We start from the raw sequence: 18,153 nt of genomic DNA on the forward strand, positions 1-18,153 counted from the left end.
CCACAATGGACCGCTCAAGTACCCCTGGAAACTCAAGAAACTGGCACTCCACTGAAATAATAAAACAATACATGAATGATTATGGACCTAGCGATAGCTGGAGAATGAAAAACCCATCTTCAAGAGAATACTCTTACTCTTCCTCCTCCCATCAATCCTCATCCAGAATTGAACTTTTCCTTGTTAATAATTCACTCACACAACATATCTTAGAAAACACAATCCACACAATCATAATAAGTGATCATGCTCCCATCAACCTATCAGTGGGGGGTTGGAGAAACACCCCACAAAGGACTAGCTCCCTCTGTGAGGGTCTGGGAGCAGTCCGGGTTGGGAGACAGGTTCCTGTTGCCTCGTGGTCAGCCTCCTCCTCGGGATCTGGAGAACGACTACTGCAAGGGGCAGTCCAGACAGACTAATAAACTAAACAATGTCCACCTCCCCATTATGGCACGTTTCCTCCACCTATAGATGGCCCAAGTTCCTTATGGCCTTCCCACCCTGGGCATGCCCGATCTCATTCCTCCCACCCTCCCCAAGTACTGTCTGTCTGCCTGGGAGGAGAATGGGGGAAAGGATAAATAAATGAATAGATAAATGAATGAATAAATAAACAAACAAACAAATAATATTTACCTGGACTGGTCCCTGAACACAGATGCCATCTACAGCAAAGGGCAGAGCTGACTCTTTTTCCTCAGAAAGCTCAGGTCCTTTGACATTTAAAGTGAAATGCTGCACATGTTTTATCAGTCAGTGGTGGCAATGCTGGTCAGTCAACGCTGCAATCTGCTAGGGCAGCAGCATGTCAGACAAGAACACAGGGAGACTGGACAAGCTGGTTAAAAAAAAGCTGGGTCTGTCCTTGGCAGAAGTCTGGACTCACTCAGGACTGTTGTGGAGAGACACTGTAAGAATTTCCCCAAGGGTAGCTAGGTCTATTTACTATCTATTCACACTTTTGGACATTATGATACATCCATATTTAATATTAAACAAAACATATTTAGTACTCCTACCCAAAATTGTCTTATTTCTGGGCAAAGCCATAAAATATGTATTAAAAATATTGTCTCCACATCCATGCCATGACAGGGCTTCTCTTTAGTTATATAAATTCGGTATGAAATCTTCATCTGTATGAGTTTATATCAAACACATTTTGATAAATAATTACTATGTTGTATTACAATATCCCATTGCTCTGGTGGCACATGTTTTCCCAGATCACATTCCGATTATTATTTAACTTTATCAATGCCACTACAGGAGGAGATTAATACTAGTTTACATACTGTGTCTCTATATGTTACAATAATACAATGATATAATAAATTCAATTTATTAATATTATCAAATGGTTTGTTAAATGATCTTAATTGTGCAGCACAAGAGGGAGAACATTTTAATGCACTAAGGCTGAAGTGAATTTTATCAAGAGTCCTTGTTCTTTTTACTGGAAACAGATTTTGTTTTCTGGGAAATCACATGATCCTCAAACCAAAAGTGAAAGTGACTTCATCTGCAGAATAAAAGGGGGGCTCTGCACTGCGGGACTGCACTGTCATATGCAGGGAAGTCTGGTGCATCATCTGCAGCAACAGGACAAATACTTATGAATACCTATGAATCCTACTTAAGTGAGAAAAACTCCTGGCTGAAAGAATGCTTTTATTCATTTTAGTGCTTCATGTTTTTTGTTGGTTACTCCTGTGAAGTCTGCAGGGCTGGAACCTAGCGCAGCAAAGAGAAGCACAGGCTTATTTGGGTTGAGAACACTGCTAAGTGACATTGAGGGCACTTTCCCACAAAAGCATTGCGTCATTTTATTGTTTCTGATTGATGCTCATGTTTGAGCATCAACAAATAATTTAACAATTGTTTCTGTTGCAACAAATAATTTAACAAATAATTTTCTGTTGCAGGATGCAAGCTTATTTTCTCTTCTCTTTCATGAACTACCTTTTCTTTACCTTCCAACAAGTTTTGCATTGTCTTGTAATACAGCTGAACCACAGACAATGGCTGACCTGTATTATAATGTACATTCATTTGTTAGTGTATAGAAAACAACCAGCTGATACCATTGCAGTCGAATACAACAGTCTTGCTTATTGCTTTACTGTGAGGAAGTAGAAAACCCTTCAATAAGTTCATGGTTTGACATTAAGATATCAGACTGTTTACAGACTGATATCAGGTGCTAAAGGTCGGCTTTATGCAATCTGTACTTCTGCAGAAAGGCAATACATTTTGTCTAAAGTCTGTATGTACAGTAGTGTGAACCACAGACAAAGGCTGACCTGTATTATAATGTGCATTCACTTGTTAGTGTATAGAAAACAACCAGTTGATACCATTGCAGTCTAATACAACAGTCTTGCAATAAATCCTCCTTCATGGGGGTTCCAGTGGTGAAACTGTGTTAAAGATGTGTTGGCTCAACTGAATGAGTATTTGGAGCCTACCGTTTGTGTTGCTGTTGAACTGTGTAGCATCATACAAACGTGTGTCTATTGTTTAGCCTGCCCTGAATTATTTGAATGGGGTGTACAGAATAATAGGACCAAGTGTAGAATCACTGAGAGTCACAATGGAGGTAAACAGCTTGTTTCAACACCTCAGAAGATAAATAAAGATGGAAATACTGACCCATAAAATAATGTGTTCAGGATAATGTATATTTTTCTTATTTATCAAGGTAATAAGTGGTGAAGACTCATTTGCTGAGCTTTACTATGAGGAAGTAGAAAACCCTACAATAAGTTAATGGTTTGACAGTAAGATATCAGACTGTTATCAGACTACTGGAAATATGTACTGGCAAGGTTCAACAGTAAGTTTGCAGAAGCATACGATACAATACCTGCTGATATTCCTTCGACCTGGACAAATATCACACCCAAGCAGGCAGAGGAGAGTCTCAGAGAGGCATTTTACATGAAGTGAGATACTTCATGTTACTGTATGTGGTTACAGATCTGCACATTCTCCTCATTCATTATCCTCTCATGGATATTATTATCTTTCTTGCTTTATATAACAAAAATTAAAATCACAGTAACAGTAACATTTTGAGTGGACTGCAACAATGGGGCCAGCCATATAATAGCGAATGTCCCTGACTGACTGACTGATCGTATTTCCACCACTGGCCATGCAAATGCCATGTGACTGGATTGTGTATAGCTGCCAAACATGTCCTTAGGGCCACACCTCTTGTAACAGGCAGTCACCCAGCAGCCCTGGATTCCTGGCTGCTCTGAAGCTGCAGAAAAGCGATGTGGCACTTCCAGTTCAGAAAAGCCTTGCCTCCATTATGGGAAATAAACTACATTCATTACATCCATTATTAATACTAAAGGAGGGAGAAGAGTAACTAAACATATGACAAACAATATAAGAGAGAACAGGACAGTGGGAGGGAGAAAGAGAGGAAGAACTGCTGAAGAAACTCACTCGATCTATACAGCATGCAAACAGCAAAAATGCCAGCAACCAGAAATGAGATATTGTGCCTACAGCAGCACAGCAATAAAAGCTCTGTTAAGGAAAAAGTTTCTGTCCAGTGAAACGCTACAGGGCTTTTAATTTGAAATAATTAAAGGAAGTGTTGAATTTGTATTAACAAGGACATTTTACAAATAAATATAGCCAAAAACACGGCACAGTCTTCATCTTTAACCTATGTGTTTGGTGATTTTGTCAAATGACGTCATAGTTATAAAATCTGGATTTTAGCAGCAAAGCAGCAACTTGGAAGTGACTGCTGTTCAACATGTAGTCCTAATGGGCCACTCCTCGGTCACTATTTCAAATGTGTTTCATTGTCTGACAACAGAAACAGAAAAAAACATGTAAATGAGAACAGCTTTATTGGGAATTGAGCTGTATAAAAATACTGTATATGAGAGGACAGAATAGGACACGATGATGTCAGTTGTTTACAATGGTTCGACAAAGGTTTTCAACTATGCCCTCAATTTTGCACACTGATCATATGCAGTCCAGGTAATATGCAATTTTTTTCTAAATCAGAATAAAAAAATCTGTTTTTGTTTCTGTGAAGTATCTGATGCAAAATATTTACATTTGAAATGGACCATATGTGATTTTCTTACTCAGAATTTAAGATGTTTTTATTTCATTGAAGTATCTGGTGTCAAATATTTATATTTCTAAATAAATTAAAAGATTCATTCTGTGTGGTATTGTCAACATGTATACATTACTTACTTCTGTTAACTGATTCAATAAAGGAAAAAATCAGCAGTCTGGCTATAAATGTCTTTTATGTTTTCCAGAACCAGTATGTAGTAACTTCGAGGGAAAATATTATTGCCGTTTCTGTTTTTATTGTCATTTTTTTAAAAAATGTCATTATTTAATTACTTTTCATTTAATCACTCAACTCAAGTTTTGGGTTTTTGAATTCAGCAAAGAACAGATGTAGATTTGCAATGGAGACAGACTGACAGTGGTTTTCAGGTGTGTTAAGATTAAGATGAAGATAGCCTTTATTAGTCCCACAGTGGGGAAATTTGCAGTGTTACTGCAGCAGAGTGGACAGTGCAAGAGGAGAAAAATTGCAAAGGTCAGTATCGAATACTTAAGGAAAAAATAAATAACATTAAATAATACAATATGTACAATTCGATATTCAGTATTGAAATGAGAATAAACTGAAATCCAGCCCCAACTGTATGAACCGCAGATGAGGTGAAGAATATGACCACGTACAATGTACTGTAATGTTACTTTTCAGAAACAAGTTAAAGTTATCCATCTAATAAAAGCTGCAAATAGCTGCTCATTCTCCATCTCAGATTATTGCCCTGGTAAATTAAAGCAAGCCTTGTGTATGAAGGTTTCTACCTGTCTTGGCTGTAACACACTGTTAACAGTCTGATACATACAGGAGTTTTTTGCCATATGAGTAGAAAGGATAGAAGGCTTTTGTTACAATTTTCAGTTTTCAGCTCATCAATTCATTTTTTTTTCTATACCTGTGATGTCTTTGTGGCGGCTCAATTTAAAATCTAGTTCATCATATGTGACAGATGCACTTGGAATTGTATAATACTTTATCTTAAGTACAAAGAGGAATGTCCATCTCTAAGTGTCTGCTTGCTGGTTAACCCTTTTCTATTCATTTCTGTGATGCAGCTGGTGGCTGGATGTGGTAGTTGTTGGCAGTACCATGATAAAATAAATGAGTTCTTATCACCACTCCTCCAACTGCAGGGTGTGTGATAAGAAGCTGTGGGCAATCCGCTATTGTTTAGTATTTGTTTGAGTTTTCTGGGAAACCACATGATCAATAAACCAAAAATGAAAGTGAATTCATCTACAGAATAAAAGGAAAGGTCTGCACTGCAGGGCTGCACTGTCATATGCAGGGAGCGTTGGTACTTCATTGATAGCAACAGGACAAATCCTTCATTGATGAATTCTGCATAAAAGAATGTAGTATTGCCATGTTTGAATCTCCTCTACAAAGGTGAGTTGCTATATTATTGTTTTGTCAGTTTTCCCATTATGTGGTTGATGGGAGGATCTGAAAAATTAAGAACATAGCTAATATTTTGAAAAGTGATTATTAATCTGATATCTTATTGCAGATCTTTCTTATACCTCTTATGCTTTTGCTAAACATTTTAGAAATTATAAGTGACAAATTTTTAGTTATTCACTGACAGTGTTGGGGAGTAACCAGATGTAACATAATTACATAATTAAATTGAAACTTGCAATTGTACTCTGTTACAGTTACTAAGAAAAAATGTAATTAAATTACAGCTACTACTCAAAATGTAACAAAGCTGTTACACCTGATTATATTATTGTCAGTAAAAATGTAGAATATAACATTCTTTTGCTTTGCAGGAACGCTTTTTGGCATAACTGCAGAAAACGCAGGTCAGATAGGTGATTGTTGTTAGATCCAATAACACTCACTAACTTTATTCAGCATTGTGTTTTCATTAAATGTTAACTTGGAGAGGTCAATAGGTTGTGAAATTTCTACAGAGCACCAACAGATTTAATTTAATGGTACAGAAAAGTAATCAAAAAGTAGTTAAATGCAATAAATTACATTAATAATCTGCAACCAATTACATTTCAAAAGTAACCTTCCCAACAATGTTGACTAAGAGGATCCAAATATCTGGGTGGAGAACTATGCTTGATCATGGCTGAGGGACGGAAGCTTCCCACAGGAGTCCTGAGTTATTTCTGGTTTATGCCCATGTTTGGTTTAATGACTCATTTCCTTATGCAGGATGTAGGTTATGCAGGAGGGCTGGAGGTGGGGGTCTCTTTAGACAGTCATTCTAGAAGGCATACATTTTTAAACCCTACATACATATTTTAAATACTGCTTGATATAAATTATTATTGTGATTCGCACACACCCATGTCGGTCCATTCTGCAGCCAGGTAGGCTGTAGGCTGGGATATTTACAGTGCTTAGGGAACAAAGCCTCATACACTTGTCTCCCGTTTCTTTCAGTGAGAAGCCGTTGAATAATTTGGACCAAGTGTGGGATGACTGAGAGTGTACCCACAATGGAGGTAAACAGCTAATACAAGATAATATCTATGCGATAGGATAATGAGTTGATTCATCAAATGTAAATGCAAATGTATATGTTTTCTCATTTATCAAGGGAAACGGTGCTGAAGAGTCATTTGTTCATCCTTCCTGTGCAGACACATCATCAACACAATGGCTCGCCAGCAAGGGTAAAGGTCAGCTTCATGCAACCCATGGACATATAGTGCCTGTGGGACCTCTTATCCTGAAACTGTCTACCCCACTGGCCCCTCCTGACATCACTTACTCTTAATAAACACTAAAATGTGCGAAACAGATAAGGGATGGATGGGTTGTATACGCCAATGGACACTGCTTTTATAATTCTATTGTAGGTATTGTCAAAGGCACCATCTTGTTCATGAATGAATTTGGACGGTCAAAAAAAAAAAAAGATATATATATATATTTGGCAGAAGCTAATTATAGTGGACTAAAGAGCAAATAGGGACTGGTTTGACAGCCTTTGGTAACACTATATAGGAAAGTCTGGCTACAGAGAGTTAATAGAGTATTTGTAACATTTGAACAAGTTATTATTGAGAATTATTTAACTTGTTTTGTTAACCCTAACTATTAAATTACATTAAGCCAATAAATAGTGAATTCAATATTTTTTATATACAATGTTGAACATTAGTCAAACATAAACATGTTCAACAAAGATTAGTGAAATGTGACAAGTGCTTTTTAAACTGTTTAGGTGGACTATTCAAATAAAGTGTAACCCTGCCTGTAACACTAGCTTCATCCAAATTAAAGCTTCAATAAATCAGCTAAAACAGGGTTTTTTAGTGTGTGGAACAGTGAGCCTGCCTTCAGATAACAGAAACTTTACTGAAGTCAAATAATTATTGAACACATCATAGTAAGTTAGACACCAAATCAAATGAAATCATGACTGCACCATTCACAGCACGTCTTTCCATGTTACTGTCTCAATATTGTGCAGAAATCCTTTCCATATATGCTTTCGACAAAAAACTTTCTGAAGGGAAAACGAAGAGGTGAGCGAATCAATGCGCTGCGCACAGCTCTGCAAAGAAGTTACGGCACAAATCACAACGTGAGAAATCTTTTATATGAGGCCTATATGATGAGAAGTGGGAATAAATCCTTGATTCATTATGAAACTGTGATCCATTAAAGTGATGAAAAGGAAAAACTGTGGTAGATTTACCAGGTAGAAAGAAAGCCTCATGCGTCATGAAAGGCACTGTATTCTAATGTTCCACCTGACTTATGCAAACATTTGATACACATTTTCAGCACACTCTGCTTGTGAGTAACAGAACGTTTGTGCATGGACTTTGGGCAGATGTCCACGTAGGCATGCCACGTAGGCATGCCACTTTACAACAGGTGACAGGGCCCTGCGTCTTTGACGCACATAGGTGGTTGATACAGGGGTGCACTGTAGACAGGAATAAATAAATAAAATAAATAAATAAATAAAGATTGTACTTCCTCCATGCCTCCCCTTAAGTTCTCTTGCAAACCCAGGGGAGGCACACCTCACACTTTGAAAACCACTGAGCTAAAGCAAGGAAAAACGTCTGTGTATGAGGCCTTTAAAGAAACACTGACAAAGTGACCAACTTCTTGGGCCCTTGCCAGCTAACAAACATACTGGAAATTTACTTTTTACTTTTAAAATAAATTTAAATATTTACTCTCATTTTCTGGGTCACTATGGATTAACAAGCAGCAAGCTAATGTCCTTATTGTGAAGAGACTGCTGTGGAACTTGCTAGATTCCACCAGAGGTAGAGAGTATAATTAGGGCTCATTAACCTATGGATACTGAACTGTCAGTGGACTTTGCCAAGACCCCCTCCCACAGTAGCTGTGCTTATCTTTATGTTAATGATTATTGTGTGTATTGTCTTGAAAACTTAAACCATCTCCAAATGACTTTTTAATTTATTTTTTTAATTTTGCTACTGTCATGATCCAATATCAACAACATTGTTTTTTAAATAGGCTTTTGACCATTGACTTGAAAAATAATCTAGTAAAATCAGTATAATTGGTACCCTGAGTTAAGTGAAACACTTGAGGATTTCATGAATTATAGGCTTAATATTTTGGAAGCATAATACAATTGCTTTACATTAACTCAATACTGGCATGTCTTGCCAGCCTGATCTGCCAGCCTTAAAACATCTGTTTGATTTGTTTGAAATAACATGCATCTTCATGTCCACAGAGACGCCCTTGATGAGCTTGTTGGAGGATCTGGGGTTGGAGCAGCACCACAAAGAGAAGCTGTCCCTGAGCAAAGTACTTGAGATTGATGAGAGGACCATTACAGATGAACCTGCCAAGTGTAATTCAGATCTTCCATGGTATTTTCTCAAGAAACTAATGATGGTTAATGTGACAGCCAGGAATGTGAAATGTACATCAGAATGTGAGTCAGATTGTGATGCTGCATCAGAGATTACAGAATTAGATTTTGATAATCTGCTTGACAGACCAAACTCAGGTGACATGCTAAACCCCCTCGACATAATCACTGCTCTCTTTCTGTGTTCTGATGCTTTTGTACAGCAGGAGATGGCACTCAAAATGTCTCTGTGTCAGTTTTCTGTGCCTCTTCTGCTTCCTAATTGTGAAACACAACAGTGCACACTCATGCTTTGGGCCTTGAGAGACATTGTTAAAAAATATAGACCAGAGTCCCTTTCACAATCCAAGGGCTTTATTGAAGGAAGAATTGTTCTCTCTGAACTTCCAATGATATCCTTTGTGAGACTGGGGGAATGCTCCTTGTCCAAGTCAGGGATTCTCAATAAGCTTCTGAGCAACTCTCAGCAGTACCATGACACCTTTGTTCACCACGATATGGAGTGTGGTGACAGTCCAAGAAGAATATCTGATGGACTGACTGAAATTACTTGGTACCTTCCTTGTGGAAACAAAAACATTGATATTTTCAGTGAGCCAGTAGCTGTAGCTAACCTTCGTGGAGACATTGCTACATTTGAAACACAGTTTTCTTTTCTGTGTCAGACATCTGCAGCAGTTTTTGTGTTCTTTGACAATTTGGACTCTGAGTGCAAGCTGCTTACCAACCAACAACACAAGGCACAGATCTTCTTGGTGGGTAACCATCAAAGCAAGAGTTTCAATTTAAACTCTCTTAAGAAATTAGCAACTGAGCTGGGCTTAACTAAGAACATCATAATTAAGATGAAGCAGAAAAATGATGCAGACTTTGTTGAGGGATTGCGGAAAACAGTCAGAAATGTAGTTCACAACTCACAGATGAAGATGAGCATAGAGAAGATGTCTGACATTGCCCATGAACTGGGAATCTTGGTTGATGAGGACTGTCCAGAGTGCCAGACTGCCAAGAAAAATGCAGATGGAATTACTGCTGAAGTTCAAAACACCTGTAAATATAAAGAAGATCAGCTTCCCCTGCAAGGTGAAATATGGAAGAAATTGACAAGCTTAGAGAAGGAAGAAATTCGGCTTCGAAAAGTTGGGTCTGAAGACATAGAAATGTACAAAAGTGATCTTCAGGTACAGAAAAGAGAACTGCGCAAGAAACAGAACTCTTATGACATGTCAGCTGCAATGACATGCTTCATCAGTGCAATATCAAGCCCAGGGAAAGAGAGATGTTATTTCCTCAAATGGATGCAAATTTACCTTGATAACCTGTCTCGAGAGAAACTGTCTGACCTCAGGGAGCAGTACAAAGAGAAATGCAAGAATTCTGAGAACAAAGATGTTATCAAAAACATTCACAGAGAACTTTCCAACAGTTCACTTGGGACTGAACACTTTTTCCGTGAAATGGGTCAGATGTATGAAGCTTCAGTTTCCCTTCCAGAAACAGAACCATCACGTCAACAATTACAGCATCTGCCCAAACTCTGTGCAGAATTGTTGCTGGATGGATTTCCTCTTGAGCTTGTAGATGGAGATGCATCCAACATACCTCTCAGATGGGTGAGCGATGTTCTCTCTCAGCTCCATGACTTGGTGTCTCCAAACAACAAGATACTGGTAGTCACAGTTCTTGGAGTTCAGAGCACAGGAAAGTCCACTCTTCTCAACACCATGTTTGGAGTACAGTTTGCAGTCAGCAGTGGTCGATGCACTCGTGGTGCTTTTATGTTGCTCATCAGAATCAATGAAGATGTCAAAGAAATACTCAACTGTGACTTCATGGTGATCATTGACACTGAGGGCTTAAAGTCACCAGAGCTTGCACAACTGGATGACAGCCATGAGCATGACAATGAGCTTGCAACACTTGTCATTGGGCTGAGCGATATCACCATTATCAATATTGCAATGGAGAATTCAACAGAAATGAAGGACATCCTGCAAATAGTTGTGCATGCTTTTCTCAGGATGAAAGAGGTGGGCAAAAAGCCTAAATGTCAGTTTGTTCATCAGAATGTGTCAGATGTTTCAGCCCATGAGAAGAACTTACGAGACAGGAAACTGCTTTTGCAACAGTTAAATGAGATGACACAGGCAGCAGCCAAAATGGAAAAGAAAGAGGAGAACAAGAGCTTCACAGATGTGATGGAGTACAGTCTAGACACTGGGAACTGGTACATTCCTGGACTCTGGAATGGAAACCCACCAATGGCACCAGTCAATGCAGGGTACAGCGAAGCTGTATATGAGCTCAAGAAAAACATCATCCAACTACTGGGAAAGTGTCAATCATCTGCTAATGATGTCTTGGAGTTTAAAGAGTGGATGTCAAGCCTGTGGAATGCAGTAAAGCATGAAAACTTCATCTTCAGCTTCAGAAACAGTCTCGTGGCTGATGCATACATGAGGCTATGCACAGAATTCAACAAATGGGAATGGGAATTCAAAAAAGACATGTACAAGTGGGTTACAAATGCTGAAACAAGAATTTCAAATTTTGGCACATTTGCCACAGAATCTGAAACAGCTGACATGAAAGATGTTGTCATGTCTTTGAAAAGTGAAGCCTCCACAGTGCTGTCTGAGTGGGAGACAAAGCTTCTCGAAAATCTGACAAAGTACTTTGAGCAAACAGAGGGTCATGTCCATCTAGTAGAAGGATACAAAGAGGACTTTGCAAACAGTGCAAAGAGCCTTCGACGAGAAATGGAGAACTCTGTGTTTCATCAGCTCACAGCAGCAGTAGAAATCAAACAGGGAATGACAGAACTTGATAGAATCAAGGAAAATCACACAAAAGAAATTGAAAAGGCAGTGTGTGCACTGATTGATCAATGTCGAAAGAAGAATGTCCAGATGGGAGAAAAAGAGCTGGATGAAGAATTTGATAAGATGTGGAATGAAACAGTGCAGAAAATTTCTGTTTCTGAACAGAAGGCAACAGATGTCTTCACCAGTGTATCCCACTACCTGAGATTAAATCTGTCACACAAGGGGAGTCATGCATCTGAATTGTTGAGTCAAAAAAGCTTGAAAAAGTTTTCACACAACATGAGCAAGCGCTTTAACATTCAAGATCACATCATGAGAGCACAAAAAATGGCTGACAACATCATAGGTGCTTGCATTCAGTTTGTGACTGAAAAAGTTGAAAGAAAATGCAACTACTCGGACACTTACATCCAGGAGATCCTACACATGATTGATGAGAGGTTGCAAAACAATCAGGATGACAAGATTGACATCAAGTTTGAAGTTTCTCTGAAACAACACATCTGTGGATTTGCTGCAAGTCACTTTCAGAAAATGCACGAAGATTTCCTACATGAGAATGATCCTTACAGATATCTGAATCAAAATAAAGAGAAGTTTTGTGCTGATTTTAAAGACATATTCAATGAACGAGACCAGTGCCAGAAGAAGGCAGAAGAATTCACCAACAAATGCTTGAAGCCTGCAGTCAAAGACTTTGTCAACCGTTCCCTGGGTCCTGATATCATTGATGAGATGCTGACACAACAGCGGTTCAGCACAAGGATGTCCTTCCAGTTTTCAATTTTACTGGATTTGCTTTTGAAGGATACATTTGAAAACTACTTGAGCTACATTTGCTCATATCCTGAATATGTAAAGATGTGGATACTTGACCAGATAGTGACTCACTTCTCAAATGGTTCTGAGATGTCTGAGTTTGAAGATAGGCATCTGAAGTCGAGTATCAACAGCATAAATGATGCTATCAACAAGGCTAAAATGAAAAAGAGTGGAAACTTGAAGACATTTGTTGATCATGTGTGTCAGGAACTTGGTGATAAACTGGTTATTTCCCAGGATGCTCTTGGTGCTTTCATGATCCTGAACAATGCAAACCAGGAACAGTTTGCTGATTGGCTCACAGAGCGTGTGAATGAGATGGGACGAGCTCTGAGAGAAGAGTTTAAAAAAGCAAAGATCCAGATGAAACTGAAACATCTCTACGTGAAGCCCCAGAATGAGCTTTTCACCAGAGTGATTGGATGTGGTAAACAGTGTCCATTCTGTACAGCTCCATGTGAGGCAGGAGGAAAAGCCCATATTGAGCATCAGACTTCACTGCATCGACCAGAGGCTCTGGGTAGCTACAGCTGGCACGAGACAGAAAAACTTGTCACTGATATATGCTCTTCATCTGTGATCAGTGACGCCTCTTTTCGTTGTAATGCTACAAAGAAGGAATGGCACCCTTACAAGCGTTACAAAGAAATTTTCCCAGACTGGAACATTCCTCCAGATGTAAGTTTCCAGGCATCAGACTACTGGAAATATGTACTGGCAAGGTTCAACAGTAAGTTTGCAGAAGCATACGATGCAAAGCCTGCTGATATTCCTTCCACCTGGAAAAATATCACACTTAAACAGGCAGAGGAGAGTCTCAGAGAGGCATTTGGCATCAAGTGAGAGACTACATGCTGTGTAGTTACAGAGGTGCACATTCTCCTAATGCATTATCCTCTCATGAATATTTTTTAACAGTGTTTTCAAAAAATACAAACAGTAACATCGTGTATACATATAAGAGAGATGTTGTGTTTCACCACTGTCACTTACAATAGGAAAGTGAAAGACAAACACTGCACTTTGTGCTCACCTCCATCTGAGATAAATGTGCTGTGTTTTAACTGTATGTTGATGTTTATGAGTTTACTTTGAAATGCTTAATGATTCTCTCAGTCAATGTACATGTTAAGAGCACATATAAAAAAAACAAAAACTAAATTTGATAGCATGATTTTGTGTAACAGATTGACAACACTTTAATGCCCCTAAAAAGATGCACAAAGATAAGTAAAGCTATAAGTGTCATAAACTTGTTTTATTGTATTGTATATTGTTTTATCTCTTAAAAGATCACTCAATTTGTGTGTGGTATTGCCATAGTAGGACAGAAACTTATTTAATACAATATACCAATTTTTTAATTGTTAAAAATTTTGTTTCCCTGTTTCTGTTTTTGTTTCTGTGTATCTGATGCCAAATATTTACACTTAATTAATTAAAAGACCTGAAGGAATTAAAAGATCATTCATTCCATATGTGGTATTGTCAACATGTATACATGAGTCACTTCTGTTAACAGATTCAATGAAGAAACAAAACCCACAATCACAATGTGAATGTCTTTAACTTCTAAAGTAAACAGAAATATATTTTTTTTATTGTTTATTAACAATATTATATTGTTTTTAAAAATGTTAGTATTCCACAGTTTTCTTACAAAGTTTTGGGTTTTGACTGAACAAAGAATGTAAAAACAAGACAACAGGTGCACCTTCACAATGAAGACCAAGCTGAAGATTAATGTGAGTGAGTTTATGTCACTTTCTTTGTGTATAGTTGCTATTGTGTAGTGTTAATCGTGTTTCAGTGCACTGCTGACCTGACACAGGATCTCTGAATAACATCACTGATGTGCATGAAGTCATCTTTTATTACAGACTGACCACAGTTTTCAGGTTTGCTGTAGTGAGAATAAACTGAAATCCAGCCCCAACTGTATAAACTGCAGATGAGGTGAAGTGTGTGACCACATACAATGTAATGTAACTTTTCACAAACAAGTTAAAGTTATCCATATAAGAAAAGCTTCAAATGGCTGCTCATACTTTAGTTTAGATTATTGACCTGGTAAATTAAAGCAAGTCTTGGATGTGAAAGTTTCTATCAGTCTTGGCTGAAATAAACTGTAAATACATAAATGGGAATTCAAAAAAGACATGTACAAGTGGGTTACAAATGCTGAAACAAGAATTTCAATTTATGGCACATTTGCCACAGAATCTGAAACAGCTGACATGAAAGATCTCATCATGTCTTCGAAAAGTGAAGCCTCCACAGTGCTGTCTAAGTGGGAGACAAAGCTTCTTGAAAATCTGACAAAGTACTTCAAGCAAACAGAAGGTCACGTCTATCTAGTAGAAGGATACAGAGAGGACTTTGCAAACAGTGCAAAGAGCCTTCGTCGAGAAATGGAGAACTCTGTGTTTCATCAGCTCACAGCAGCAGCAGAGATCAATCAGGGAATGACAGAACTTGATAGAATCAAGGAAAATCACACAAAAGAAATTGAAAAGGCAGTGTGTGCACTGATCGATCAGTGTCGAAAGAAGAATGTCCAGATGGGAGAAAAAGAGCTGGATGAAGAATTTGATAAGATGTGGATTGAAACAATGAAGAGACTTTATGTTTCTGAACAGAAGGCAACAGATGTATTCTCCAGAATATCCTATTACCTGAGGTTAAATCTGTCACACAAGGGCAGTCATGCATGTGAATTGTTGAGTCAAAAAAGCTTGAAAGATTGTGGCAATAAGCCTTTTAAATATACAGCTGAAGGGCTCTGTGACAGGTTTTCACACAACATTAGGAAGTACTTTAACTTTCAAAATCACTTAATGATGGTACAACAAATGCCTGACATTATCATAAATGCTTGCACAGAGATTGTAACTGACAAAATGGAAAGAAAAAACAATTACCATGATACCCACATTTAGGAGATCCTACACGATGGATGAGAGGCTGCAAAACAATCAGGATGTTAAGACAGACATCGAATTTGAAGTTTCTCTGAAACAACACATCTGTGGAGATGCAGCCAGACACTTTCAGAAAATGCATGAAGATTTCCTACATGAGAATGATCCTTCCAGATGTCTGAACCAAAACAAAGAGAAGTTTTGTGCTGATTTTAAAGATGTGTTCTACAAACGAGACCAGTGCCAGAAGAAGGCAGAAGAATTCATCAACCGATGCTTGAAGCCTGCAGTCAAAGACTTTGTCAACTGTTCCCTGGGTCCTGATATCATTGGTGAGATGCTGACACAACAGCAGTTAAACATAAGAATATTCTTCCAGTATTCAGTTTTACTGGATTTTCTTGACATTTGTTGATCATGTGTGTTAGGAACTTAAAAATAAACTGGGAATTTCGCAGGATGCACTTGGTGCTGTCATTATCCTGACCCATGCAAACCAGGAACAGTTTGCTCACTGGCTCACAGTGTCTGTGGATGAGATGGGACAAGCTCTTTGAGAAGAGTTTAAAAAAACAAACATCCAGATGAAACTGAAACATCTCCATACGAAACCCCAGAACGAGCTTTTCACCAGACTGATTGGAGGTGGTAAACTGTGTCCGTTCTGTACAGCTCCATGTGAGGTGGGAAGAAAAGCTCATACTGAGCACTGGGCTTCACTGCATTGGCCACAGGGTCGGAGTGCACTCAGTGTATATTCAGAAAAACATGCCACTGATATGTGCTCTTCCCTTGTGATAAGTAACAATGCTGCAATGCTACAAACAATGAATGGCATTCTTTCAAGCGGTACAAAGAAATTTTCCCAGATGTAATCCTTCAGGCATTCGATTACTGGAAATATATACTGGCAAGGTTCAACAGTGACTTTGCAGAAGCATATGATGCAAATCCTGCTGATATTCCTTCAACCTGGAAAAATATCACATCTAAGCAGGCAGAGGAGAGTCTCAGAGAGTCATTTTACATGAAGTGAGAGACAACACGCTATCTTGGTAGAGGTGCACATTCTCCTCATTTCATCTGCTCATGGATGAACTTACTTGTTTTATATGACATAAGGAAATCACAAATGGTACATCAGCAGGCATCAGACATCTGTGTAACGTCAGGAAGACTTTTGATTCTAATGGCTCTAATGTCAGAGAGATGTTAAGTCTTGGATTTGAAATGAAAATCAGGTTGACATCAAAACCCAATGTTGGCTAACTGTCATTGTGATGTTAGGTTTTGCTCATGACCAGTATGTTGGTATTTTCCACGTCAAATTAATGTCATTAATGTAATAATCAGTCACACTGCAATTACTGCTCCCCTTCATGAGAACGATGTCATGTGTTTAATAAAATGACCATTTTTTACTCAATTTTGATGTAATCACTTTTAAATATTTTTTGATTCTCTGAGTCAATGTACATGTCAGCATCACATATAAGAAATATACTAAATCAAATTAAACCTAAGTTTCCCATTCCAACACTCAACCATTCCAACACTCAATCTGGTAACATGAAATAAAAGAATTAAAATCATCAATCATCCCATGAAATTAAAGGCTTACATATGCTTCATACAAGAAACACACACTCAGAACTGCAACATCTCAAAATTAAACAATTTGATAAAATATTCTCATCTACTTTCAACAGTAAACAAAGAGGAGTTTCAATTTTAATAAGTAACAACGTTCAATTTGTCCATAATACATCCATTGTTGACCCTGACAGAAGATTCATTGTCCTCAATGCATCTATTAACAACACAAGATTTACACTTGCCAACATCTATGGCCCCAACAATGATGACCCATCTTTTTCCATTACTTTTTTCATTACTTTGTAATTCAACAAATCCTATAATAGCTGGAGACTTCAATCCTGTCATTAACCCCACAATGGACCGCTCAAGTACCCCTGGAAACTCAAGAAACTGGCACTCCACTGAAATAATAAAACAATACATGAATGATTATGGACTTAGCGACAGCTGGAGAATGAGAAACCCATCTTCAAGAGAATACTCTTACTCTTCCTCCTCCCATCAATCCTCATCCAGAATTGAACTTTTCCTTGTTAATAATTCACTCACACAACATATCTTAGAAAACACAATCCACACAATCATAATAAGTGATCATGCTCCCATCAACCTATCAGTGGGGGGTTGGAGAAACACCCCACAAAGGACTAGCTCCCTCCGTGTGGGTATGGGAGCAGTCCGGGTTGGGAGACAGGTTCCTGTTGCCTCGTGGTCAGCCTCCTCCTCGGGATCTGGAGAACGACTACTGCAAGGGGCAGTCCAGACAGACTAATAAACTAAACAATGTCCACCTCCCCATTATGGCACGTTTCCTCCACCTATAGATGGCCCAAGTTCCTTATGGCCTTCCCACCCTGGGCATGCCCGATCTCATTCCTCCCACCCTCCCCAAGTACTGTCTGTCTGCCTGGGAGGAGAATGGGGGAAAGGATAAATAAATGAATAGATAAATGAATGAATAAATAAACAAACAAACAAATAATATTTACCTGGACTGGTCCCTGAACACAGATGCCATCTACAGCAAAGGGCAGA

General features: G+C 38.4%; 1 protein-coding gene across 2 annotated transcripts; it reads left to right on the forward strand.

Moving 5' to 3' along the window:
• Nucleotides 1-5,350: 5,350 nt before the first annotated feature.
• Nucleotides 5,351-14,090, forward strand: LOC139621409 (up-regulator of cell proliferation-like). 2 transcript variants are annotated; one of them, XM_071477907.1, is made up of 4 exons: nt 5,351-5,503; nt 6,518-6,579; nt 6,675-6,756; nt 8,811-14,090. In XM_071477907.1, exons 2-4 carry the CDS (start codon nt 6,553-6,555, stop codon nt 13,439-13,441), a joined length of 4,740 nt encoding a protein of 1,579 aa, XP_071334008.1. In that variant the 5' UTR covers nt 5,351-5,503; nt 6,518-6,552; the 3' UTR covers nt 13,442-14,090. The 2 variants fall into 2 exon arrangements, with proteins under 2 accessions (XP_071334008.1, XP_071334009.1); XM_071477908.1 differs by having other exon boundaries at nt 6,675-6,750.
• The last annotated feature ends 4,063 nt before the right edge of the window (nt 14,091-18,153 follow it).

This window comes from Trachinotus anak, unplaced genomic scaffold (genome assembly GCF_046630095.1).
Source record: "Trachinotus anak isolate AG129_WGS33_773 ecotype Australia unplaced genomic scaffold, CSIRO_AGI_Tana_v1 ptg000005l, whole genome shotgun sequence".
In the NCBI taxonomy this organism is placed as follows: Eukaryota; Metazoa; Chordata; class Actinopteri; order Carangiformes; family Carangidae; genus Trachinotus; species Trachinotus anak.

Excerpts from the sequence above, each read along its gene's own strand:
- LOC139621409 (XM_071477907.1), top strand. The coding sequence starts at position 6,553 with ATGACTGAGAGTGTACCCACAATGGAG. Across the intron at positions 6,580-6,674 it reads AGAGTGTACCCACAATGGAG|GGAAACGGTGCTGAAGAGTC; the intron begins GTAAACAGCTAA and ends TCATTTATCAAG. Across the intron at positions 6,757-8,810 it reads GCTCGCCAGCAAGGGTAAAG|AGACGCCCTTGATGAGCTTG; the intron begins GTCAGCTTCATG and ends TCATGTCCACAG.